Genomic DNA, 27,850 nt, shown 5'->3' with positions numbered 1-27,850 from the left:
AAGTCATGTCACTTTAGGGTAAACACTGGATGCCTGGTACAAAAAGAAGTCCTGTGTTGTTCATTTAAAAAAAAAAAAAAAAACACAACAAAAAACACAGATTTTCCCTTCAGAATTAATTTTGAGTGTGTTCTTCAGTATAAAATGTATTTAGCCAGGTCCTGCCATCTGTAACTGTACAAGCTCCCACTAAAATTGGCAGGAACTTTGAAGTACAAGGGCTGTAGAAATAGTCTTACAGTCATTAAATAACCGTGCTTCATTATAACACTCTTCTTAGGAGACTTCCCCACTTCCATAACACACTGCAACCTCAGCTCCATTCAAGTGCAATTATAACACTACCTCTTTCTAAGACGCAAAAAGCCTGGCCTCCAGCAATGCTGTTACTATTAGAGTGGAATTTGTTGTACTGTTTTTATTTGCGCAGTAATTAAGTATTAATCCCCAAGAAACTGGTCATCAGCGATACATAATAGCCCACTTGCTAGTTAAACTTGGCAATGGGCAGTTAACATTGCATGAGGGAGGCTCTCAGTGCTGTGGTGGCTTCCTTGGAGGGCACTCATTGTATGTGGTGTGAAATGAATTATCCATAATAGTAACCTTCAGTAGTGTCTCTCAGAAAATACTGTAACATCTGAGGCTGTATGTGAATTATCAGAAAATTGTAATGTTGTCTGCTTTAACATCTGGCTCTGTTACAAAAAAAAAAAAGTATAGGAAATTACTGTGTATATAACGATGTTCCTGTCCAAACGATCCTGTTGATTGATAAGAAAGAAAGAGGATAGATGGAAATATCCCATTTCTTAGAAGACCTCCTGGGTGTTATCCACAGTGGTGGCTGAAGCTGCCAGATCCCATTAAGAGTAACAGGACTTGTACAATGAGTTTCCTGTGTATTATAGAGAACATCTCTTCTGACAGCTTTCTAGAAAGTAAGATGCTGGGTGAACTCAAAGTACATGAAGCAACAAAACTGCTTTTCCTTTCTAGAAGTCAAGAGCAGACCCTATCACTGAAAATGTTCATCGGTCAGTTGAGTCTTGCTGCATTTGATGATATTACAAACCACAAAGTGTCATCTGAACTTCTGCGTCTCACAGCAGACCACATGTTCCTCCACATGGCTCCAGCCAACAGCTACCTGAGACCCCTATCGCAGGAGTTCCAGTGGGACGCCATGGAAGGCCTCCCCCAGTTTCATAGTCTCCAAGTGTATTGTGAAGACTTGCAACTAGACAATCAGTTGTACAGCAAGTCCAATTTCCATTTTGCAGTCCTGCTGTGCCAAGGAGAAAAAAATGAGACTGTGCAGTGGTCCAGAGTGAGCAACCTCACTATTTGTAACAAAGATTTGGAAAGCTATAAAGAAAGCTGTTTTATAAAACTCTGCATTGCTTTTTCTGAGGAAGAGAATTTCATGTTTCACATAAATGACCTCAGCTTTGAGCTCAAACCAGCTAGGCTGTATGTGGAAGACACCTTTGTTTACTACATTAAGACTTTATTTGATACATATCTTCCAGAAAACAAAACCACTTTTCAATCCATGCATACTTCAGATACTACCCTGGTGCTGCCTGAACAAGTGAGAGAGCATGCAAGAGCTTTGGTCAAGCCAGTGAAGCTAAGAAAATTAACAATACAACCTGTTAATCTCCTTGTCAGTATTCATGCTTCACTGAAACTGTATATAGCCTCAGATCACACCCCTCTCTCTTTCTCTGTGTTTGAGCGAGGACCCATCTTCACCACTGCCAGGCAACTTGTCCATGCCTTGGCCATGCATTATGCTGCTGGAGCACTTTTCCGAGCAGGTCAGTACTTCTCCTTAACACGTAACATTTTTATTAGGTACCAGGATTCTGTGACTGTCTCTCAAGCTGAATAACCTTGATGTTAACCATACATTATTGTTTTCCTCAGACACTCTTTGATAATGATATTTTCAGGCACCTTTCATGTTCTGCCATACAACAGAAGGGAAATAAAATGGCTGAGCAGACACCAGTGAAGGTTTGTAAGGTTGTGCTAAACATTAGCCAGCCACCTGAAAGCTTTATGAAACCCTGAACACAGCATAAAAATGTATTCTAGCAGGCTTAGGTTTTGTCATTTTGTATTATAGCACTAGTCAGAATCAACCCACATTCCTCACATAAACTCCCCAAAACTAAGTTTAATCAAATTATTCAGCATGTTGCTCTGCATTCAGAAGTAAATTATAGCCTTGGATGTTTTTTTGTTGTTAAAACTCCTTTTGGTTGCAGTTTATGATTAGGACTCTGTCTTTCTTCATACAGCCTTCATGCTAAACTGGCACGCAGATGTTTGTTGTCCTTTGATCCAAGAACTATGAAGTTTGCTGTTACTAACTTTTTCCCATATAGGATCAATAGTAAGCAATTAGTCTGTTAGGTTAGCAGGTGTATTCTGTTTCCCATAAATATTAATTTAGAAATTATGAAATTTGGTCTCTGACATGTCTTAGTCTGGAACAGAATTTTTACCTGAGACAGGAGGAAGCTTCTCCATGTTCACATGTAGGTAATGCAATCCACACTGAAACATGGGATTTATTTTCCTGCAATACTAACTGTCAGATTTTCTGGAATCCTGATGTGCTGGAAGCATAGCTGTGACCTAATTTCTGTGCACAATTTCCAAAATTGTACGCATGCATTTCAGGTATTTATAAATAGAAATAGTGAGATGTTGATCTGGTCTTTCTCACAGTTTTGCACCAGCACAGTGTGCACTGATTCACTTTTTTCTTGCATTATTTTGCTTCCAAAAATTTGCAGGTTTTTCCTTTTACTGCTTATTTGGATTTGTTTTACAGTCAAATTCCATAGTACAAAAGGGGAGATGTAGTTTCTTGCTAATTAAGAGTGAAACTATGGCCCAGTGTGAATGTTTCTCCCCACAACTGCCTAGGAGTGGTGATACAAGTGGTGATAGACTGCGACAGGAAATTGGGGTTATACTGGCTTTCCATCTGCAACATCCCAGGTGAGGTACATATGAGAGTCAGGGATTCCTGAGCCTGGTTTGGGCTTACCTCCTGTGCTACCCTTGCAGGGTGCAGTGCAAAGGCCACCCCTTGCTCTGGGCTCATGATGTAGATGGAAGCAAACAGGTTTAAATATTATGAAGTCAGGTTTGCTTCAGTGGAACTTCTCTTCAGGAAAATACATAAGCATATATTTAGTCATTGCTTAAACCACACTCAAAGCACTAAAACTAAAATAGATTTTTTTGAAAGGGGTTACCATTATTAAAATGGTGAATTATATTGATTAATGTTTGCTTGGGCAAAGAAGATGCTGTATTTTGAAGAGTTTGTGACACTTGTCAGAAGGCTGTGTCAACAAAGTTAAAAAGGAGGAAAAAAAATAAGCAAAAACCTTATATGGTCTGCAAACCGTGAGACCTTCCCTCACCATCAGGTGAGTTATGCTTCTTGGATTGGTCTCTTGTGGAAAAGGGCCTTGCTCTCCTGCATTTTAGCCACATTAATCTGAAAAATGACAGGTTGTTTGACCCCCTTCTGCTAACCACTGTCCAATGCATAAATCATTGTAGCATCTGCACGAATGGCATTCCCAAACAGGTATGCCTTATGCTCCAAACAGGTTAGTTTCATTTTGCCCTTAGCTGTATGAAGGATCATTGCTGCCCTATGGGAGAGGGCAGGATTGACCCCATAGCTTGCTAAAAGGGGTGTGTCATGCTGCCCCCCATATGTTCCGAAAGAGTGGCTAGAATATATGTCTTCTAAGCAGTGAGTAGCGCTGGAGAGCTTTGCTCAGATATGCTGATTAGCATTGCTTGTCTCAAATTAGCAAAGCTTGCAATGGAAATCTCCCATCCTTTTCTAATTAAGTTGGCTTCTATTTAAAAGTTAATAAAATTCTATTTAAAAAGATCACTGATATCAGCCAGATCTAACTCTATAGTTGCCTAGAAAGAAACTGCAGTGGCTCTCTGCTGATATAGTCATACTAGTGGACGTAATTACTAAGCATACTTTGGGAAATGGTAACCTGACATGATACTGTATTTCTGCAAAGTATAATGCAGCACAGAGCTTCTGAATGGAGGAACTATTCCTGATTCATCACTCTCCTATCCTTACTTACTCCCACACCTTCCTCCTTGGATTGCGTGGTCCATGCTGGCAGTGAGGAGCCATTTGGTTTGCTCTGAGTGTTGGCCAAGGAGCGCCACACTTGATGCAGGTTGCACGTTCCTCCCATGTGCTCTCCAGGGGTGAGCATGCTCCTTCCAGAGCTTCCCAAAAGCGGCAGCCTACCAGCCAGGGCAGACTGTCACAGCTCACCCCCAGGATACCAGGCAACCCCCTCAGCTTTGTGTTTGCCTGGTTTCATTCACGCATTTAATGTGGTTTTCATTCCTGAGCACACTAGCTGATTAAACAGGTGAGTGGAGTTGGAGTCTCCCATGTTCCAGCCTGGCAGTGTCTGCTGGGGGAGTTGGAGGGCACCAAGGCACTAAGCTGTGGTGTCATTCAGCTGCTTTCCATTGCACCACCACCTCAGGACAACGAATGATGAGAATATTTAGAGAGAAAAAAAAAAACAAGCAACGAAGGCTGTAAGGGATTATTGTAACATTATTGATCTGAGCAAGCAGAAAGAACATCTCTTTCATCTGCACACACCTCCCCACCCCTCCAGCTTTTCAGCACTTCACACAGTGGCACAGATAATTTATTAAAAATACTACAGGGAGGGAGTACAGGCCCAGCCTGAGTACTGGCTTCCCCTGTCCCAGCAGGGAGAGACTGCCAGGGGATGCTCCTTTCCAGGGCAGGCACTGCAGGGCCACAGTGCTTGTTGCTGCCTTCCTTATTGCATTGCCAGTAGTACTTGATTTTTGTTCTCATAGTCCATCCCACCCTCTCCCTTATGTCTGCTGTGGTTCCCGCTTTTTATGCTATGGATACTGGAGTTCTCAAGCTGCCAGGGCTGAAATGTGGGACAGATTCAACAAGAATAATAGATTTTCCAGGAGCTTAGAATGATAGTATGAGATTAATTCATTGCATATGAGTAACATTTTCTCTTCTGTTCAGTTTCATGATTCAGCCTTCCACAGGAGTGACTGGGAGGGGCTAATAGAAAACAAGAAAAGCATCTGGATAGCAGGAGTTTGCAGTGGTGAGATGGGAATGAGGAGGGCAGTGCAGATCAAGGCCCTCAGCAGGAGAACAGGAGGACAAGCTGGCCACCCTTCAGTGTCCCATCCCTGTCACACCCAGTGTCATTCTCACAGTGCCAGCTGGAATTCATGGTACCAGGACTCAAAGACCAGGCAGTTCCCATTTAAGGTTTATTGCCATTTCTGAATCGTTCTCTCAGGGCTGAAAGTTATGCAGCACTATTTCCTAATAAATCTGCTGCCAACCAGCCTGAGAAAGACAAGACCTGCAGACAGCTTTCCAGCAACAGATTGCTGCATGCTTGGCCATCCAGCAAGCTGCTGGCAGCCCTGCACTTATATAGGAAACCAGATCTGCAGATACCTCTCCTGGGACATGCATAAGGAATACTCCCCTATGAGTAACCTAATCAGCATGTAGATGTCATTGCTGTTTACACAACTGTACTGAGCAAAAGACATTTGTCTGGCTTTCACTGCACTCTGAAAGAAAATGATCAGCTTAGAAGCGTTGGGGTGGATTTAAAATAACTTCTTAAGCACTTGTCAAAAATCTGCATCCCCTTTCCTAACACTCCATCAAGCAATTGACCTGCACACTCCCGTAAAGCAGTACATTGTATCAGTGTAAACTCCCTGTCACAATTCTATCACATAAGGATGTGAGATCACCAGGCTGCCTTATAGTGTCTAAAACTGACCTGGCGATCTGAACTTCCAGTCCCATCCCTCCGTAGCTGTGAGGTTCCAGCATCTGCCTCCCTAGCACACTTTTAGCAGAAATACGGGAAGCTCCTGGAAGGAAGTCATTCTAAAGCTATTTGCGAGTTTGCCAAAAGGATTTCTTTGATTTACGAAGTATGAAAGATTGCAATTTCTGAATTCATAGTGGATGAGTTATTTCCTGTGTTTTGCTCAAAGGAAGGTCAGAATGCGATGAATACTAGTGTGAAAAAGATAATTAAGGAATAACCTTTTCACAACTGCTGCTCCTGCAGGTTTTGCAGCCATAACATATGTCTTGTTTTTCCATGCAGGCTGGGTTGTCGGATCGTTGGAAATTCTTGGAAGCCCGGCTAGCCTGGTGAGAAGTATAGGGAATGGCATAGCCGATTTCTTTAGGCTCCCCTATGAAGGGCTGACCAGAGGCCCGGGAGCATTTGTCAGTGGAGTTTCCAGAGGAACAACATCATTTGTAAAACACATTTCCAAAGGTAGAGCTTTCACTTTGTTGCTCCAACTACTGCTTTGTTGTCAGGCGTTGTTAAAGGATGTGTTAAAGTTTTAAACAATATTGCTTGCAGCTTTGTTTGGCTTGCTAGGCTGCGGCGAAGTGCTGGGAGGGTAACAAAGCTCACATATAACATCATATGTATTAAACAGATCACCGCTTAACTACAGTGCATAAGAACATTTCAGAAACTTCAGAATTTTAAACCTCCCAGTGGGAAATGGAGATTGGCTCAGCCGGTATTTCATGTGATAACTGCAGAAATATGAAAGGTGTTCTGTACTTCTGCTAACCATCAGAAATTCTACACTCTGTCGCCTCATCATATTCATTATTCCTTTAAAAAAAAGAGAGAATAGATACAGTTGTCATAGCTGTGTAAGTGCGTGGATGGGTTTTGACAGCAGGGCTGGGCTGGCCGGAGAGCAGGAGCAGCTTTTGTGTTGCGAAGTCTGTACAAACAGTGCCATCGCGTGGCTCTGCCGCCTGCAGAGACCCCGGCAGGACCCTGCTGCTCCTCCTGGGGGGCTCCCTCAGGACACCTCCTCCCTGGCTCCTCCTGTAAACGGTTGTTTACCTTTCCATCACACACACACACACCCCCCTCCGTTTAGGTCAGCCCCACAGAAGTTTGGGAGCTGGGAATTGATGTTTGGGTGAGCTGCTGTTCCCACTGGTCAGGCAAACCTGGTACCAGCTAATGTAAAAGGCGTGACGTAGACCGTAGAAGCAGTGTGGTGATGCTTAACAAATAGTAAAGCAAGTTACACATGGGTGACTTTTCAGCTGACTTGCTGTTCTCGTAAGCTCAGTATTGCAGTGAGGCATAGAACGCCTCCGTGTTTCAAATTAAAGCATTTTGATCCAGACCCAAATGTATATCTTCGTGTATTTAGGTACACTGACATCAATTACCAATCTGGCAACAAGTCTTGCTCGGAATATGGATAGGCTGTCACTGGATGAGGAGCATTACAACAGACAAGAAGAATGGAGAAGGCAGCTTCCAGAGAGCCTGGGAGAAGGACTGAGACAGGGGCTCTCTCGTTTAGGCATTAGCCTTCTAGGTAATGTACTATTAAATATCAAGTTGAGTGATGATACTGTTTTCTGATCTGCTCACCAGCCTTTTCAACATGTGAGTTATACTTGCAAATTCTGTTTATTTTGGTATTTTCTTGTGAAATAGCCTCACGGTATGTATATGAGATACTGTTTCTTTTTATCAAGTGAATTATATTTCGTGAATTTTGTGTATGTTTTTTCCTGATAAAATAATTGCAGAGATTAATAGAGCAAATTTGCACTCTATTAGTGAAATATTTTCATTGGTACATAATGCATCTCTGAGAAGAAACAAATAATTCTGCACAGGGCAGGGTGACTTGTAACTAAGCACAAAGACGTCATCATGCTGATGTTTACTTTCCAATGAGTTATAGGAATGCCTTCCAAACCTGCTTGGTTTTGCTGCACTGTAGATATTGGGGATTCTTGGTTTTGTTTGAAAACCACTTGAACTTAGTGCAGATGTTAAGTAAGCTTTGATGAGGAATTCTGCTTTTACAAAAAGACCCAGATTATCCTGATTCAGTGTAATTGTATTTGCTGAGCAGCCAAGGGGTTTGGTAGTTAGAAGTGAAGATTACTCTGGCCTTTTCAAAATAATACCTAAAAATTCGAAAACTAACCCACACTGGAAAAAACCTCTGAGAAGTTTTGCAGTAAGGGGCTGTATTTTTTAGGTTTCTTGTCACACAGCAGAGGAATGCAGAACTGTATTGTTTGGCAGAGTTCCTCAGTACGTATTAAAGAGTATGAATCCCTTCGAGATCAAAGTGACCAAAAGCAGTACAGTGCAAAAGGTTAGGAGAGCTGAAGCTTGAAAGGATTTGTCCTCTTTCCTAATCTTCACTAGTGTACACAACTCCTAAATTTGCAACCGCAACCCTGAAAGCCCTGAAGAGGAAGTGGTAAAAATGTTACAAGTTTGGGTTAAGTTACTGGAAATTATTTTGAGCAATAACGTTAGATGATGTGAAGCACTGTCATTTGATAATGCCTGTAAAGCTGCAAGCAAGTGTCCTGGGAGAAATGCGTATAAAGGAGAAATTTCATATATTAGTAGCTACTTTCCCAATAGTAAGCTGTTACTGGTGTTGCAAATCAAAGGCACCTCGGAGAAGGTTTTATTTTTCCTTCTTGTTTTATTGGGCTAAGGGCAGTCAGGTTGAGTAGCTGGAGGAAAGATTATACTTTTAGAAGAACTGTGTCAGCGTGGTGTGTATCTGCTGATGAAATGGTTTGGTGATCTTGGCTCAGTCGTTAATAAAACAGCGAGGTAACGTGGTGGTTGTCCCCTTCAGTGACACACCAGAGCTCTTCAGAACTAAAAGCATCAGCTGTACAGCCTGCAGAGCAAAACTTTGTCGCTTTGGCTGCAGCAAAGCAAAGTTTCTGCTGTTCAGAAGAGTGGGGAATGTGTACCATGCATGCACAAATACACCGCGCCTGTGCCTCCCTGTGCACAAGGCTTCCATTGCCGCTGGAGTATGCCCGAGTTAAAAACAAAAGCAGAAAAAAAAAAGGAGTTAGAATTTCAGCGTCCCTGAGTTCCTGAAAAATCAGACTTCATGTTAGAAGCTTAGGGCTTCATAGTAGCACTTAAGACAGTGCTCCTCTGCAAGCTAGAATCTTGTTCTTACTCCTGCCATTACGAGATTCCTGCCTGCAAAATTCCTCTGTTCTTAGCAATGGAGGCAATGCAGCACCCAGATAAATAGCTACTGATAATGTGTAGCTGGATTCGACAAGTGTGGGACCTCTCACTGAGGGAATAACTGAAAATATTCCTCTGAATTTGTATCAGCCATAATTATTTAAACTGGATTTTTAAAAGGCGTGTTTTCTTCGTATGCACAGCAGCGTTCATGTAAATTGTGTCGAGACCTGAATTATGACTAGACCTGCATTTCAGTTTTTACAAACACATCAGAAAGCTGTTTCTGTCCTCACCATTTAGTTTAAAGAATATAGTGGGTTTCCCCCCACAACCAGTCACAGTTGAAGGGGAGGTATCACCGTGCTGCTTTCTTTTACCGGCATGTTCAGAGTAAACATGAAGATGCTTACTCTAAAAAATACTTCCATGTTCTTCATACGTAACAAAATGAAACTGCTGTCTTATCTCCCTTCACAATCATGAAGAGTTCCAACGAGCACAGGGACGCAGGGAGCAAGACCTTTGGAAGCCACAATTTCTATAGCTTTCTAATGGCAATAATTGAGCCATGTGAAAAAGATTTCTGGGATAGTCACAGGACTGTCATGTTTGTAAAAGCCATCTGACTCAGGCAAGCAGCTTTAAGAACTGCAAATGCAGATTTCGCGCCTAGGCACGGGCGTGTAGGAGCCCGCGGTTCACCAATACGCTGTGGTATCTGTGCAGAAGGAAGAGTTGCATTCCTGATTTTTCTGAAAATCTGGCTCATGGTGGCCTTGATTCACTTAAGCACATGCTTAAGTGCTTTGCTGAATGAGGGCCAAAATCATGTACTCTTGTCTCCTCCTCAGTGCAAGTTGTTCCCTGTGGTACATTCTTAAGTGCTTTGTCCTGTCTCATTTTAAATGACTCAAGCACTGTCAGGGTGTTGTTTGATTTGATTGTTATCTTTGGCTTGTTGTCGTCTTCTTTTCTGGTTTGAGGGAGACTTCTGGATCACTTTAGCAATGTTTGTGCATGAAAATAAGCAAAAGCTTTGGGATAGGTGTGTTTTTTCTTTCATATTAGACAAAAATGCAATGGAATTGTATGTAAAATACTTAGATCATTGGCACTCCCCACCAAGGAGCTGTTTTTTGCATTTTGCATGCTGGGTTCAGGCTTTAAAATAATAATTTATAACTGTATAAAAGAAGAGATGGAAACTATAAGCTTTGTTTTCAACTACTGGTCCTAGTGAAAAATATCATATTGAAGTAGCTCCCTTTAGGAGTTGAGCATTTCAGAGTAACCAAAAACCTGACAACATTTTTCACAATGGCAAAAGTGCTCAACATTTCAGGTACTCCTGCTTGCTTTTGGGGAAAGTGAACTGATAGTAGTAGTGACTGACAGTGCAACTGTGCTACTAGAGAAGGTAAGGCCTGGATTTCAGTAGTTCAAATTTTTGATATTATGGGTGGTGGTTGTTGTTGCTGTGCAGCTATCACTGAATCAGAGCCACTCCACTTTGCCTATCTACAAGCGAGATACTAAGAGTCCATGCTAATCCTGAAGGTGTATGCTATTCCACACACTAATTCTGCAGATATATTAATGCACACCAACAGGTGCTCTTTCCCTTTATCTGTATTTTTATGTGATGTTTGCTGTGATGAGACTAGGCTTCAGCTGTGTTTTCAGTGTGAAATGCTTGTGGCAATCCTGACGGACAACAGAGAAGAGAAAAGAAAAGGAAACAAAATGGTTTCAGCTTGGCTACCTTCCAGACTCATGGCAGCGCATGGACAGTTTCTGCTGGTGGGGGATTTTCCCCAACTAGTTCTTGGTCTGAAAGAGTTTGTCACAAGCAAGCCGAGCTTTGCCGAGTTCTGAAAGCCGTGCTACGTTTACCAAAGACTGTCAGTCTGCGTGCAAAGCAGTTGCTGCCCATAATCAAATTCTTCTTGAAGTAATACAGGGATATATTCTGAGCTATCTTAAGGTCCTTTCCAACCGTAACGATTCTATGATTCTATCTGAATTTTGTAGTTATCAAAGTATCTTTTTATGCTTACTGAGCAACATGCATTAACCTGATTGCACCCCATCTGATGTTTAGCAGATATTATGATGTTGCTGGAACTTCTTTGTCCAGTAATGGAAGAATATGTTTTGTTGCTTTGGTATTTAATTTTATTGAGGTTTTCTTTATACATACATAATCTGTGTGTACATATGTGGACATGCGTATAAAATTAAATGCCTAGGGTAGGAATGAAAACAAAAATAGAGAATGGTTTCATTTAAAAAATAATAAAGGGCAAAGGACATTACAGAGAACAGACAGGGACAGAAGTAGGACACCATAGCTGTCTTCAGACTGTGCTTCCCTGATACCCTACTGAAATCTTGGGGGAGAGACCTTCTGTGGTAAGCCCATCCAGCATGGTGCTGCTACCACTAACTTTATGTTCACAAGAAAGAAGCCACATGGACCCAGGGAGCATCTGCTTTGCACAGTTCCTGGTACTAGGAGATGCAGTGAACCTCACATGTGTGTCATCATTTTCCCACTGCTGTCGGGTTTTGAGGTTGCTCAGCCTTCGACCTTTTTGTGTCTTTTTCCCTCTCCTTTGCCCACACATGATGCACCCAGGAAAGGAGCTGCACAGATCCTGCCTCCAATGCAAGGATGGTAGGGCCAGCTACTCTTGAATGAAAGAGTAAAGCTATAGTTTATTATGTGATTTGTGGGCATAATGACAGTACATGAATGAATTGTCATTGATTTGCAGTTCAAGATAAGAGATTAAAAAGGGTGAGCAGAGAGAGAAGAGAACATCATTGGTTATATTTTTTGCAGGTAGAAAGACACAACTTGCAAAAGGATTTCAGGTACAAAAGGGCAATGGCTTCACAGGCGAGTTCAGAGGATGCATAAAATGGCAGAATAACAAAGTGTGGAAGTACTAAACAACTGGTTAATTAAGCTATATATTATTTGGGATACTATATAAATAATGTTATATAACACAGTCACAGTAGTTTCCATTCTGTTTCCTTGTCCCCTGGGCCTAATTCCAGCTGAGAAGTGCCTGGAGCATACCTCAGGTCCTTTGGAGTAGGCTCTTATTTATTATTACCTTATAACATTGCTCAAGTGTATCACAGTAAATAATTTACTAGTGCTAGGACTTAGGTGGATTACATTTAATAAGGCAATAACTTCTGTCCTGAAAGTACAGTTGCTGTGGATGACCTCAATAGATAGGGTGATGGAGGTCACAGGGTAACATAATACTGTAACTTAGCAGAACACCAAGTATTGTTTTATGTCTTCAAATGCATCACAATTGCACAAAAGAAAAGACTGGATGAACAATCCCAATTGTGTAGTGCCGTGTTGGGGTATTATTTTAGTCAAGCAGCAGGAGCAGCTGGTGAGTACTAATGAAACAGAACTGAATTGAAAATTGTATCGTTTCCATGGCATGGCATTGAGGAAGCTTCACGGCCTTTGTGGTACAGAGGGTGAGTGTTCAGCTGCACGCTCAGCTTCAGTGAGGGAGCTCAGTAAAAGCTGGGTGTCACGTTAAAAATAGACCAGCATTTTCTTGGGAAATACCATACATTTATCAGTAAAGGATACACATGTAGAAGTTGGAAGCCGTCTCTCTAAGAGGAGAGGGAGGCATTTATAGGGAATGCAAGTTTCTTGAATTGCTGATAGATAGTATCTCAGGGACAGGGATTTAGGGGAATGTGTACTGCTTCTCATCCTTGTCTCTTTTTTTTTGTTTGGACAGGATACCAGTGTCCAAGTATGATATTAGTTCTTGTTGTTCAAAGTCAGCAACTTCTCCGTTTATCCAGTAACAGTAACTAAAACCATCTGAAAACCGGTTAGCAGCTAGCTGACTAGTGCATTTCATGCTGGTAACCACATGTGGCCAAATACCTCAGCTGTGGTTGTCCGAATCTGTGGAATTATGCCTGGATTTGCTTCCACATTCAAAGCCGAATCTTCAGAGATGTCTGGGTTGCAGTAAAAATGCCTAGTCACCAAGGTGACACAGGGGCCTACTTCTTAAATAGTTGTTTTATCTTGATATTTGCAGCAGAAGGTACCAAGGAGCCTGCAAACTTGCTTTTCGCTGAGCAGAGAACCTCGGATCAGGCACACTGTTTCCTAACTGATGTCATTTTGTCCAATCCCTGTACTCTTAGCAATTTCCAAATAGCTTATCTATCAAAATTGCAATAACTAGAGACATGTCTGTGGTTAAGTGGCTCGCGTAAACTCAAGATCAAAGGAATGTACCACCGCACATACCTGTTTACATTTAGGAAGATTTGAGCTGGAGTTCTCTGTTGATACTAAAAGCTGGGAAGGTCACTGTGTCACTTGTAAAAGTTTGACCCATGCACATTAAAGTAAAATATGATCGTTTTCACAAAATGGTAACAAAAAGTCTCAAAGTCTAATTCTGCAAATCTTAGTAATATATCAAAAGTTGCATTAACTTATGAACATTTCTGGCAGTGGAAGAGGATATAAAAATGATGTATTGAATACAGGCAGTTTTTATTCTCATGAAGTCAATCTGAGGCTTACATGAAAATCTCATTTCCATAGCAGCTCCAGTCTTCTAAAACTGGTGGACTTTATTCCAAGCCCAGCATTTTCAGAATTGCTACACAAAATGAGCTAAATTAAACCAACTCAGCAAAAGGATTTAGCGAAAGTAGTTGAAAGATGAAAACGCGCTGTCAGGTTCGGTGATCTGAATGTTTGAAAAGTAAAATGTGTTTTAAAAAAAAGAGGAAGCTGAGACTTATCTGAAACTGCAGCTAAGGTCGTGTTTAGCTAATTGGTTGCATGCTAAATAGCTGTAATAAGAAGGGTGGGGTACAGTCGGTCATCCAGGCAACATTCACATCCAGCAGTAAGATTTCCTCTTATTCTGGGATATTAATCTTCACTAATTGCTGGGACTCTTGTTTTTTCAGGTGCAATTGCTGGGATTGTGGATCAGCCGATGCAGAATTTTCAGCGAGTGTCTGAGGCCCAGGCTTCAGCTGGGCATAAAGCCAGAGGGGTCATCTCGGGTGTGGGGAAAGGAATCATGGGGGTCTTCACAAAGCCCATCGGAGGAGCAGCTGAGCTCGTCTCCCAGACAGGTTACGGTGAGTTTCTCTATTTCCAGCATCTCCACTTGAATTCTAAAATGCTTTTCAGGCACAACCTGCTGTGTCTTTCTTACCTGGCTCAGTAGCTGTGTGGCTTACTTAGAGAAAGGTTAAAAATGCCAGTGCTGAATAGTTATAAATGTGCTCGTTTCCTTAAAAGCCATCCTGTTCTGCTTCTCTGTGGTGTTACTGATCAGCATTGTACAGCCACAGCAACACAGAATGCAGAAAGCATGAAGTAATTCTTGGAATACAGTAGAATTAGTTACAGAAACATATGTGCTTACAAAAGAGCTTTTGACATAAAAGTATTAGAGCAACACTATACCCAATTAGAGTGTTATTTTGAGATTGCTTTGTTATAGCAAGGAAAGAGTTGTGCTGTCTCTACGCAAAGAGAGAGTTATTTTCCTGGGAGAAAGAAGTGAGTCATGTAGTGGGAGCATCCCTTTTAAACTGCGGAGTTGTGAGAAGAGATTCCTGGTTTTGGAGATACAAGTAACCTTTTAACAACCAGAGGTGGGTTTTCCAGCTAGGCTGAGCACTTTGTGACAGCAGTGATGAATCCTGTCAAAGTGATGTGAATACTTCTGAATGACCAAAAACCATAAAAGATAAAAATATGAAAATGCACTAATTTATTTATTTCCAGTATCCATAAATCAAAGCTGTTGGTCTGGATATTTAAAAGGGGTGTCAGGAAAGAAAAGGAGGGTGACCTGTTGATATAAGAACAATGTGTCAATAATTTTACTTCACTAATTACACAGGATAAATCTTAAAGATTTAAGTCTTTAATTGCTAGCAGTATTTATGTTTGCGATGTTGATTAGCATATGAGTAGCTCTCCCAGGGCTTAAGTTCGGGATATTGTTTCCATGCTTCCCATCACATGCAGAACTCATTCCTTGAAGCAACCTACTTAAAGAAATAATGAAACAATTATTACACTTCTTTCAAGTTAAATTTATCTTATTTGATGAGTGTAAATAATAACCGTCCTCCTGAATTATGCATCCCATAGGTATAAAACCCGTATCAGTAAAATCAGAAACTTCAGTCTGTTGCTGGCTGCCTGTGCATTGGTTTTGCTGCCTTCAGCGTTACTCTTTCTAGATTTACTTCTGCTGCAGTCTTTATCAAGAAACTTGTAACAGAAGAAGGACACTTTCATGGCAGATACGATATACAAGACATCATGTTTTCCATGAGCATGTGACAAAAAGAGTTAGCCAGGAAAAAAAAACATAAAAACTGTATCAATAATAGCTGATGGTGCGTGAGAGGAAAACACACAGAGTTCAAGTAACTCTTACCCACAACTGGATTGGAAATGGGACCGTGCCTCTTGGGGGAGACCGAGGGGTGGGGGACCACACAGAAATAAACACATGTTCTCTCTTCCTCCATCTGTAAATAACATTTTCACGCACATAATGCTGAGAACCTCGGTAAGCCAACTGTTACAACTGGGATGCTGCTTTTAAGTACTACCATCAACATCTGTGCTAAAAATTAAAGGGTTTTTTTTTTTCAGTGCTGATGTTTTGTTTAAATTATTATCCATTGTGTAAAAAGGAATCTGAGTTATTGACACCCTTATGCAAAAATGCCTTTTGCTTCCATGGAATGCTTAATTAGACAAAAGAAAATGTCTTTCTTTAAAGAGTAACTTCGCACTGAGCTGCCTCACTGCAGGGCTCGCTGCGTAACCTACTGCCTGTCTGCCTTGTAAAACTTTGTAAAACTACTTAATTTGTGATTTCTTTTTCAAGCCACTCATTCTTTCTGGTGACCATACCTCATCTTTAAGAGTTCTCAGGCTAGCTGGAAGCATACATACCATATCGCCTTCAGCTTTGGATAGTCTGTTTAGAAACCTGTGTAACTGCTGCTTGTAGTCTCCGTTCTCTGCTGGCATTAGAAAGAATTCACAATAAACCAGATGCCCCGGGAGATCTCATAAATGTATATGAATCTGTTTAATGCCTGGATTAAGTAACTGAACATCTAGATACAGTATCTAGGCAAACTTGCCTTCTAATTTGTACTAATCGTGACACATATATGAAATTATTTTAATATTAAGCAAGAAAGTTAACAAAGGTCTTGAGTTTTCTGCATAAATGCTAAGTGATGTGTCCGATCCTACTCTGGAATGATGGCTCTCAGGAGCATTGTGTTTTTCTTGATTGCAAGTGTATGGCTGCTTTTTAGAGCACACAGTGGAGTTTTTTTGTTTCTTGCTAATGCAAGATCACTGGGGTTAAGTGCACAACTCTTGCGTTGTAATATTTAATGAATTATCTCGACTACAGCTTCCAAAGATGTGACATCATTTTGGATCTGCACTATTTTATGAACTGCTCTAAACAGATGACATCACTGCAACACGTAACTGTTCTGTAGAAAACAACTACTAAAAACTTACGTTCTCTTACCACAGGTATTTTGCATGGAGCTGGACTTTCTCAGCTTCCCAAGCAGCGCTCTCATCCAGATGATCAACGTGTTGAGCAGGCTCCAAATAGCCACGTCAAATATGTCTGGTAAAATTATTTAGACACTTGCTCATTTTTACATCCACATTGTTTATTAATAGGTTCTGGCCCATGGTCAAGTTAACAGGCTGCTTCCCTAGGAAAGGCTGAGTTATGGCAGTTTGTTTAGGAACATTAAACACAAAGGTAGTGCATAGAAACCCAATCTGCAAATGATGGGCTGCTGACCTGCTTCCAGCTTTAGAACTACAGAGCTGATCTTTATTTAATGGCATTCAGTGAGTTCTTACTTATTTATCATTGTGCTGAGCCCAAGAAAAATACTGCACCTCTCCAGAAACAGCTGTTAGTGAAGATAGCTTTATTTTCTGTGCTGAATTTGTAAGCCACTTCTCAAGGTAATTTTTCTATTAAGATGGGAAATAGGCTGACCTAGCACAGTTAGTAGGCCAATTTTGCAGCAAAAGATTAAAGAGTTTTGATAAGTAACAGTTTCACATTCATTCTCTAAATCTTAAGTCTTACATCTTTCAGTAATGGAGATTTGAAAAATATTCCCTGGCTTAAAGTTTGAGGTGATAGTTACAGGCTTAAGTGTTCAAAAGAAGTCCTGGAGGAGCCAATGCATAACACTGAGTACTTTTTTGTTCTTCTTCTCTCCTCTGCCTCCACCCTCCCTTTGATAATGCAGGAAAATGCTGCAATCTCTGGGAAAGCCAGAGGTCCATATGGCCTTAGACGTCATGATTGTGAGTGGATCAGGCCAGCAGCATGAAGGCTGCTTGCTGCTCACCTCAGAGGTACTCTTTGTGGTCAGCATCAGTGAAGACACGCAGCAGCAGGCATTCCCCGTGACTGAAATAGATTGTCTGGAAGATGAGCAGCAAAAAGATGTGCTGAAGGTGCAGCTGAAACAACAGCGAGTGCCTTCTGAATTGGAGGTAAAGACCTGAGTATGGTGGGTTTTTTGAAGATAAAGTTACACCAATGATGAGGCTTTTAGCAACGGGCATACTCACCTTGGGTCAGGAGGCCAGAGGTCTCAGTGCCAAACCTGTAGCACTGCTGCTCGCATGCACCCCAAGGTTGACTTCAGTCAACTTTGGATGAAAGTGACTTGGCTTCTTTCTTCTGTCCTCTTATTGATCATGACATTTCATATCTGTGACAGCAATAAAGTAGAGGAAGTCTGGGTTCTTGGTAAGCACCACCTCTTTTCTTAAGAGGTTCTCACAACTATATGTGCATGGGCTGTTTATTGTTTGGCAAGTTACAGGCTGCCTGTGCCTACAGAGTCACAGTGAGAACAGTTCCTTTTATTCTTCTGTGACATCTAACAGCTCCTTTCAGCATGTTTCTTATCTTGCTTCTTCCAGTGCAGTGGTCTTGCTTGGCTGCTAGCTGTATTTACTTGCTTAGATCTTCCTTCTTCTGCAAATGCTAACTTTAAAACGGATCAGTTCTTTTGCTGAGTTTGGATGCACCAAGTTTGCCAGTAAGAGCAGAAATCCTTCATCGTCATATTGAAAGATCTCTAAGCCATTTGAATACTGAGGTTTTGGATGAATTATCTTCTTTTAATGGTAGAAGAATGTTATATTTTTACACTTTCGGGAAACAATGTTTATTGTGTTAAATTCTCAAGTGGAATCATATGAGAGATCATTTCAAAAATAAACACACATATCCCAGTTACTGTTTTTCTAAATCTATGTCAGGTAGTTCATAGACTGCTTAATTTCTCTGTTGCAAATACAAGAAAAGAACACCCGTGAAGTATGGGGTGTGCCAAAAAGTAGGGGACGTTTCAGCACCTTCAGTAAAATCCTAACTTCGCTGAAGTCACTGAAGAGCTTTGCCATCAATTCCAACACAACAAGGATTCATCTGTATCATGACAGTGCTTAGATTTTCTCATGAAAGCCTTTTTTAGTGGTGAATTCTCTATTTACATGTATTGTCTTTCCACTAACCTCAGTCTCACAGAGTGCTGTTGAAGCTGCCTTCTCTCACCACAAAGCTACATGAGGCATTACTTAAATTTTAATGTAGGTGGGCGAAGCTCAGCTTTTTTTATCCCTGAGTGCTGAGTGGTTGCCGGAGGGACAAGTCAGACTGAATCCAGACTATCCTGCTCAGTCCAGAGCTACTGTCCTGGAGGGAAGAGGAATATAGTTTGTTCTCCCTAAGGCATTTGAGGCACTCAACCCATCATAACCCTAACTTTAGCACCAGCCTAGATCTTCTTTTATTAGTGTGATGACTCTTGTCTTTGCATCTGTTTGTGCAAGGGGTGAGGAGTAAGCTACTGCTCTGAGTTTAGGGCTGCTTGCCCAAAAGGGAGAGGGGAAGGTGAGGGACAGGGAGCCTAATTCTAGTCCCACCGCTGCTGCAGCTGGGAATGTACAGGACTTCTGGGCAAGTGGTGGCAGTACATGCACAGTGCAACCGTACATGGCATGTGCAGAGCCCAGCATTCCCATATACACATGCTAGTACACACACTGGATGGGACCTGCTTTGGAGGCCCAGGACCAAATACATGTTTTTTTCTGAAGTTCTGGGTAGAAATATGGGAGTCCTACTCCAGCAGTGTAGCAGTGCCGGGAGCTGTAAGCTTTGAGCCACCCAGCCTCAGCACACAATCTCTTTTGCTGACACAGGCTCTTGGGAGTGCAGTGAAAATGTATGATATGTCACAAGCAGTGAAGAGTGCCAGTGTTCCAGTTGTGCAAAGTTAGTGGTGGCAAGACAGCAAAAGCTGAGTGAGGCTCTGCAAAACAGACCTGGAGAAATATTCCTTCGGAATGCAGATGCTGATGCTGAAATTTGTGTGAAAATTTAAAGAAAGAGATAAGCAAGGAGGAGCAGTTGAAAGTAAGGCAAACAATAAGGAAGTTTTAGGTTTTTTATGCTAAGGCAGCTACACAGTAAGAGATTCCAAAAGCTTCATAAAGTTTTACTGATTACTTAAACTAATGTTCTTTTATATAAAGTTTATTATAGTGGTTTTTTTTTTCTCAGTGGATTGGGAAATGTCATATTTAGTAGCTTCCTCTCTGTGGTGCTTGCGGTGTTGTGTACAGTACTGGTGCTGGCAGGAGCTTCTAAAAGCCCTTAGAACATGATTAGGAAAAGGAACCTTAGGAGCAGCAAGCTGTGACTTGCAGTGAGCAGCCTCAGAGCTGGAGAGCTACACCTAAACAGACATGGTCCCAAACTATGAATGGTGGCCATCCTGTTGCGTTGAAGCTGTCCTCAGCTGAAGTGCAGGCACATCTGTACACAGTTATATTAGTGAAGATGGCCAGAATTTTAAGCTGGAAAATTCCCAGTCAGGTCAACCAAAATATTATGGAAAGTTTAGCAAAATGGAGGTAATGTTACCAAATGTAAATTGTGTCTATTTTTCTGACTAATTTAGTCAAAGATTGAACCGTGTAGTTTCAATATTATAAAAATCCACCTTTTTGTCTTACTGCTCACAAAACTAATTGCCAAGTTTTGTTTCAGCTGTACCCAAACCAGTTTCTTCCCTTCCTTCTCCTCAGTTTCTTGGAACTATTAGGAAACAAAACATGAGTTATTCTACAGCTGTAATCACCAGAGATGTTATAGAGCATATTTTAACTTGTTCAGCAACAGGTTTGCCTGATGGCTTGTTCGCTTCCACAATATATAACTTAATCCATCTGGCTAAGAATAGTCTGGATGGGATCTTGAAAACTCTGGCACTGACAACATTGTTATTGAAAGGGAAACATTAATTGTACTTGGATTATCTTCCAGAGTAATTGAGACACCGCTTGCTTCCAGACAGATATCAAACTCAAAAGGCCTGTTCTTCCAGCTGCTCTTGGTAGAGCTCACAATGTCAAGACGACAATAAGGCCCCTGAAATTTCAGATACTCCAGAATTTCTTTGTGATAATTTGCAAGAGGGTTTCCATGACAGTGCTACATGGTATCATGGCTGGAGCTGAAAACCAGTCTCAGGAGTTTTTAAAGCAGTGAAAAAAAAACCTAAAGAACCAGAATCAGTGTGCACAGAGCAGCCCACCAGTGGCACACACATCTGAATGCACCATGAAGGTGCTGTAGCTACTGTAGAGTTAGAATTGCTGAAGGTTTATTCTTTATAAGCTGTAACGGGAGGAATTTTGGAAAAATACTGGAGTTCTTAACCTGAAAGTATGGCCTTATAGCATGACAGCACGTGGTATCTTTAAGATTCCTCTTGCAGGTGCATTAAGCAGCTCTTGATTCACTTATGAGTCATTGAATGTTCTGGCTATTAATAGTGTTCAAAATAGTGGGCTAAGGCACTTAGTGACAACGTTTAGTCCCAGTTAGGAAAAAATGTAGAATAACAACAATTCCAAGTTTGTGGTGTTGTCTTGACAATATAAGGTAAACTGAAACTGTCTGGAGAAGCAGACGGTTGCAGTCATCTGGGAGCAAGTAAGGTCCCAGTTACTTTGGAAAACCATCCAAGGGCAGTTAGTATTTCCTTCTGAATAATTATGCTGCATTTGTGGAATATAGCCTGGGGGTGAATGAAGAATGGGTTCACAAGTGCAGGTGTGTGGGATACCAGCACCCTTTCCATCTCCTTTAATAACTAACTTGGGTCTTTAGGTCAGACTATAACCCAGCTTCCCAGGGCTTACCTGTCCTGAAGTAGAAATCAGAAAAAATGGTGGAGCCGCATACATGCAAGATTTACCCCATAACTTAAAATCTATTTACGTAGGTGGGACTTCAGCATGTTTCTCTCTTTTCAACTGGTAAAACAACTGCTGAGATGATACTTTTTCTGTGTCACCAGACTGAAGATGAAGGGGGCCTACAAGGATGCTGGGGGGACTCTTCATCAGTGATTGTAGCGATAGAACAAGGGGTAATGGGTTAAAACTTAGGCAAGGGAAGTTCAGGTTGGATATAAGGAAGAAGGTCTTTACTGTTAGGGTGGTTAGGCACTGGAACAGGTTGCCCAAAGAGGTTCTGAATGCTCCATCCCTGGCAGTGTTCAAGGCCAGGCTGGACAGTCTTGCACAACATGGTCTAGAGTGAGGCATCCCTGCCCATGGCAGGGGGTTAGAACTAGATGATCTTATGGTCCTTTCCAACCCTAACTGTTCTGTAATTCTATACGGCTCAGACACCATTCTCCACCGTTTTTCCCTCCCTTTAAGGTCATTCATGGAAACCACACTCTCCTCTGCCCATTTCATCATTTCCACTCTTTCTAGGCATGGACTCCAACTTGAGTTTCTGAGCTTGTTCATGAGCCTGCTTCCTTTAGCATTTTTGTGGTGATGATTGGAAACAGAAGTGTTTCTACTTGCTGAGCAGCAAATATATCTCCAAAGGCACAGTAAAAAAAAACCAGAGGGGCCGGTTTTGATGTGGATGTGACATCTGTCACTGTCTATCAGTCATATTAATTCATTCTTCAAATAAGCAAGGGTTTGTTTAAAATGAGCCTTGCAGTCCAGAGATGTGACAAGATACTGATCATGGATGTTAAATTGAATCCAACGGCACTGTTTGAAAATGCCACCGCATCTAGTGAGGCATGTGTAAAACTCCCTGAAAAACAGTCAGAAGGTGATAGCGCAGTCTTTGAATCTTTACCATGACATCTGACAAAGACATTTTAAACCCTCCAAAAATGAAACTGGTCAGCAGTTGTCTAAGTGTCAGTGTGGAAGCATCAAGCCCTAGGATAGCTTCTGCCTTTTTGCTCACGGTCGTATTTTGGAAGTAACTTCTACTCTGGATGACTTTGCTAGTGAAACCTCTGTGGCATACATGGTGGTATTTCTGAAATACATTTGTTTGAAATTATGCAACTAGCTTGATGCCTGCCTGCATGCCTTCCATTCTGAAGCTGGTCATAGTCATCTCCAGTTTCTTCTTCAAAAAGGGCACAGCAGGTTGATCTTCCAAAGCCAGGTTTGCCTATGGCTTTTCATCTAATACTTTATTTGGAGTATATATGGTAGAAGCCACCTTTCTGTTGACAGCATTTGTTTTCTTGTATTTTTTTCTGCTAGAGGTAGCTTATTTGCATCCCTCTTGCTAGAACCTTGAACCTCTATTTCAGCCTTCAAGCAGGGAAGAAACCCTACCAGTTCATGGTGGTGGAAAAGGCAGTTTGCACAGACACCTTGATTTCTTCTCCAGAAATGACACCCCCAAGCCATCTTTAGTAAAACCCTTTTGTTTAAACCAAAAAAAAAAAAAAGGTTTTTTGGGTGCTCTGACCCAGGACGGCTTTTTTGGTTACCAGAAACAGATGGATATATCCCATCATAGAATGTTCATCTGGAAAGTAGCTTCTAGGCTTTATTTTAAATCAAGTTAAAGATTTACTTAAACTTAAGTGCCCAGATATATCTATGGGCTGTCTTCAATCGGACTTTGTGAGAAAATGTTTTTGCTAATTAGAATTGCTATCATCTGATAAGCACTACTGAGAGCTACCGACATCTTTCTAAAAGGGGTTCAGATGCTTTTCCTGTCTGAAGTTAGAGTTGATCTGTTGCAAAGATCTACTTTTGACCAAGGTGTCCATCCCTGAAATTGTTCAAAAGATGATTGATAGTGCTTAAATTTTCTACGGCACAGTTAGAGCTTCTCAAAAGTGTCCAAAATAGTAAAGGAGAGGATGACTAATCCACCAAGCACTAAACTATGGGGAGAACACTTCATTAAAACATCCATTATAAGAAAGACCATTAGACCATTATAAGAAAGATCCCAGGGACGAAGATTTTTAACTACAGAAAGTAATGTGGAAGTTAACTGCCCTTACTACCAAGTTCAGCTACTGTCAATTAGTAACTATATTATCTATATATTACTGTTTAATATTACATTTGCATTTCAGGCAGATGGAGCTAGAGAGAGACTATCAGAACAACAATACAACCGCCTTGTGGAGTACATCACAAAGACATCGTATCACCTCGCTCCCAGCACCTCAACACTGCCAGCGTTGCAGACCGTGGCTATTGAACACCTTCCAACTACAATGAAAACATACCAATATGTAGTTGATCCAAATTTTGCCCAAGTATTCATTAGCAAATTCACCATGGTGAAAAATAAAGCCTTGAGAAAAGGATTTAATTAATAACAATTGTGGTGAGTATAGTCATGTCTTCCTGTTTTGAAAATAGTGCTTTCTCTGCAGTAACCTACATCAAGTAGAGTTGCATACAATTTTTGAGGAGGTAGGAGATGATAACAAAGCCCAATAGCTTTTTCTAATCTTGACAACATTCCTGCTCCTTAGCCAAAATACTAGTGCTGGAAGGCAAGTGTTATAGCAGATGATTAAAGGGAAAAGAAACAAACAGCCTTGGACTGTAGCTCTATCAAAATCCTTTTTCCTTTCAATAGCCAAAAAACAGAGAACAAGGAAAAATAGTGTGCATACAGACAGTTTTGCCACACATACACAATGTGTATCAGTACCCTTTATATCATATTTTAGGGTCTGCCAGTTTCTGTTATAAACAAGCTTTATAACTGGGCTGTAAAAACTTGCTCAAGGCCGAGCCTTTTTCCCCCACACACGCACCCCTACCAACATGTATGTCCCGAGGTAAAACATTTTCCCCCACTAAATCTGAAAACCCCAGTGTGGCTGGTATAAGTAAGTTACTAGTGACAGCTGGGTTGTAGCACCACTTTAACCTTACAATGGCTTCTTTTATTTGACTGAAGTTTTGCAGGACATTAGTCCTTAATGTAAACTAGTGCCTTTGTGTGGTTTGGAGAGCAAAACATGAACTACAACACGAATTTCTTTTTAAAACTCTCTGGATACAGAAGCTTTATTTTATCCACTGTCAAATGTTCAGAAGGACTTTCAACGTATATATGACATCGTGCATTGTCTGGTCATTAGCTCTAAGCCAGTAACATGCAGTTCAAAAATTTAAGAAACAGAGTTTAGTCTCCTTAAAAATCTACCAAAAACCCACAAGTACAATGTAACATAGATGTGCAGGTGGTAAATATAGCCTTGCTGGGTCTTGCTTACTTCTGACCAGCTACTACTACAAATGAGCCCGGATTCATTTTGTTATCATCTTCGAACAGATAAAACTAGAGATATTTAGAAACATGACCTTTCAAATGTGTGCTAAGCAAAGTGAGATTTCTTTTTCAAGTTGAGTGAGTAAAAACTATGGACCCACAGGCATCAGTTACATTAACAGTTCATGATGCCATCACAATACACTTACAAATATATGTTAAACACATCAAGATGAAAGAGCTTTCTAAGTAAGTGTCTTATTTTTCAGATTGTTTTACAGTTTGTGAGAAAAAAAAAAGACTCTTTCTGGGCAGAGTTTGATTACTTTATAAACCAAATATGATTATGGCAGTTTTAAAACCCAAAAGCTTACTTAGTGTTCAACTATGTGTCTTACTTTTCCCCTCTTTTCTATGTACTTATGGACATGAATTTTGTATGGGGATTCCTGAACATGGCCAGAATTGGAGACAAGAACTGGAATAAAAGCTGATCATCATTTGAAGCAGATGCATATGCTTTATAGTTAATAACTTCTATGCATACTTGATATGACCAAATGCACAGTGAATTAGTAACTGCAATGTTTTTCTCATGAGTTCTGTTTTGTTAAAGGGTATTTGTAAAAGCCATGTCTCTTGTGTACCGAAAATACAGAAGCCTGGGATCTGCATTGCCCTTTTCTGACTGTGAAATAAGCCCATCCATTATCAACATTTCATACAGTGATTTAATAACTTATTCATTGTTGAAATAATGCTGTTTAAAAAAATGTATGTATATACGCACACATGCTTAATTCCTGAATATTTTATGGAAATAGTTTAATACTTCTAATTTTGCATATTGGTGGACAAATTGTAATATAATGAGATTGTTTAGAGATAATAAAGCTATTCCTATAATACTGGGTTTGTGAGCTATTTGGTAATTTGGTTACAGGGAATGAACAGGTCATTGTGTAGAACAGGACAGGCACGCAAGCTTCATGTAAGACCCCATCAGATTCATGTCCTAAAAAATGCAATAGATCACGACAATACATGGTAAGTAAAAACTGATGATTAGCTTGCTGAAAAAAAGAGTGCTGAAAAGTTTTCTGCTTTTGTGACTGAATCAAAACAGCAGTGTAGTTACTATGTGAATTAGTCTAATCTGTTCATTATTTATGTAGTACACAGACCAGCCAAGAAAATGCACACACACCTGTTAAAAAAAAGAGGGAAAGCAGCAGTTTAATTTCTAAAAGTTGGTAAACTGCAGACTGAAGCCATCGTTTAAGATACATTTGTGTTATTCTGAATTATATTCTCCTGGAATGAACACTTGCTTAAATTACACTCCATGAATTACACTCAGTGAATCAGGCTGGCATCTTTACTGTGTTAGGCAGGTTTCTTCTCCCCCTTCCGACCACATGGATGGAAACGTGTGGAGATGGCATATAAATAAGACTCTCCTACATGTGGGCTGTGTGAACTACGAAAACAAAGTTGTCCAAAGAGCAGCTGTCTCTACTTGGCAGCTCAAGCACTCCAGTGTGTACTCTTAAAACATGCCTGCTCTCATAATGCTCTTTAGACCTGGAAAGCTCACAACTTCAAATGTCTTTTTAGTTTTTACCTTTGCTGCTGAAAGGAAGCACTTGCTTTATACCCATCCATACACACAGAAAGCAACAGTTCTACCCTGCAGCCTCTCAAAGCACAGACATAACAGTTGAAGCTCACCTGTCCTTGTCATGGTTGAACAGATTTAGCTAGAAACAGCTCTGCTGTAGGGTCAAAAAGAAACCGTCAGTCACAAAGCTCTCATTTCTTTAAATCAGCACATGCTGGTAACTGAAGGAACACAGACTACAACAATAACAGCTGTTGGCTATAACAGTTTAGAAGAAACTTGGACTTTAAAAGTAAATTAATTCACAGCAATGGGAAAGAGTAGAGGGTAGAGCTGCAAGGGAAGGCAGGTCTGCTAGCCAGCACACCTGGCAGTAGCAAGTTCTTTGCCTCGGAAGCTGTCAGTATGACTGAAGACCCCCGTCTACTTAAACCTGCAGACAAGCCTGAGAAAACGCTAGTCAGTACTCAATGGCACGGAATGTTTATATTGTACATTGGGAAGATAAATGGGTATCATTTGCTATTGTTAAGCTCTGGTTTACATTTATAGGAGCAGGGGTATTTTGATTACAAGATGGTTTCCCCCTGCACCACTAATGTCAAATTCTTTCTTTGCTTAAAGGAAGCACTGCCTGTATGGAGAGTTTAAAAATTCCACGTTGCTCTGTAATAGTACTCTCCATCAAATACATTACCTACGCGCTTTCAATAGTACAAATGTTGCTCACTGATACCTATTAAGTGTTAAGTAGTTAATGATCCATTTAAAATAATAGAGTTACTCCAAACAGGATTTGAACTGAAGACCTTCAAATACAACACAGATGGCCTAATTTGTCATGCTGCTCCGTACAAAGCCTTCCCTCCCTTCACACCGTCAGCTCCAACTCCTCTCTCAGAACTCACACTCAGCAATCAAGAGCCACAGTCCCAGTACCATTCATCATCAACCTCAGCAACAGACAATGCACAAAGCATGTTTCCACGTGACAGGTATCGTGGAAGAACACAGATCATCAGGTCATGTACTACACAGAGCGTAGCAGAGATCAAAACTACACTTGAAATAATACATGTCTAGAAGCAGCATGCAAAGATATTCATTACTGTAATACCCTAAAATATTTATCTTTCCCCTTCCCTATACATCAAATACCTGCAGTTTAAAGTCATTTTTCCATTAGAGTAGCATACCATGTGTAAGAGTGTGCATTTGCACAGTTTTTAGGTCTTGATATAACAGTTGGCTTCTGCAACAATGGCAACACAGTGATGACAACAGAAACAGACAGGAAGGTTGGCCAGCGTACTTCCAGAATTCCTCTCCAAAGACTTTCATGTCAAGGCCAGTTCAACCCT

The 27,850-nt window shown here is 40.9% G+C and overlaps 1 protein-coding gene across 8 annotated transcripts in view; it reads left to right on the top strand.

Annotated features, from left to right (window-relative positions):
- Window positions 1–25,776, top strand: part of VPS13B (vacuolar protein sorting 13 homolog B) — a 439,567-nt gene extending 413,791 nt beyond the window's left edge. For 6 of the 8 annotated variants that reach the window (XM_062627313.1, XM_062627314.1, XM_062627310.1 and 3 more), the window contains 7 exons: window positions 1,000–1,823; window positions 6,228–6,404; window positions 7,318–7,488; window positions 14,136–14,312; window positions 16,762–16,864; window positions 17,508–17,757; window positions 23,712–25,776. In XM_062627313.1, coding sequence (XP_062483297.1) covers window positions 1,000–1,823; window positions 6,228–6,404; window positions 7,318–7,488; window positions 14,136–14,312; window positions 16,762–16,864; window positions 17,508–17,757; window positions 23,712–23,957 — 1,948 coding nt within the window. In that variant the 3' untranslated portion in view covers window positions 23,958–25,776. The remainder of the gene's footprint in view (window positions 1–999; window positions 1,824–6,227; window positions 6,405–7,317; window positions 7,489–14,135; window positions 14,313–16,761; window positions 16,865–17,507; window positions 17,758–23,711) is intronic. The other 2 variants (XM_062627312.1, XM_062627315.1) reach the window with 2 other exon arrangements.
- The last annotated feature ends 2,074 nt before the right edge of the window (window positions 25,777–27,850 follow it).

The sequence above is a fragment of the Pezoporus occidentalis genome, unplaced genomic scaffold (genome assembly GCF_034315485.1).
Source record: "Pezoporus occidentalis ecotype Australia unplaced genomic scaffold, CSIRO_AGI_Poc_V1 ctg3, whole genome shotgun sequence".
Taxonomy (NCBI): Eukaryota; Metazoa; Chordata; class Aves; order Psittaciformes; family Psittacidae; genus Pezoporus; species Pezoporus occidentalis.
Note: the sequence above shows the minus strand (reverse complement) of the source record. Positions and strands in the feature narration are given on the sequence as shown.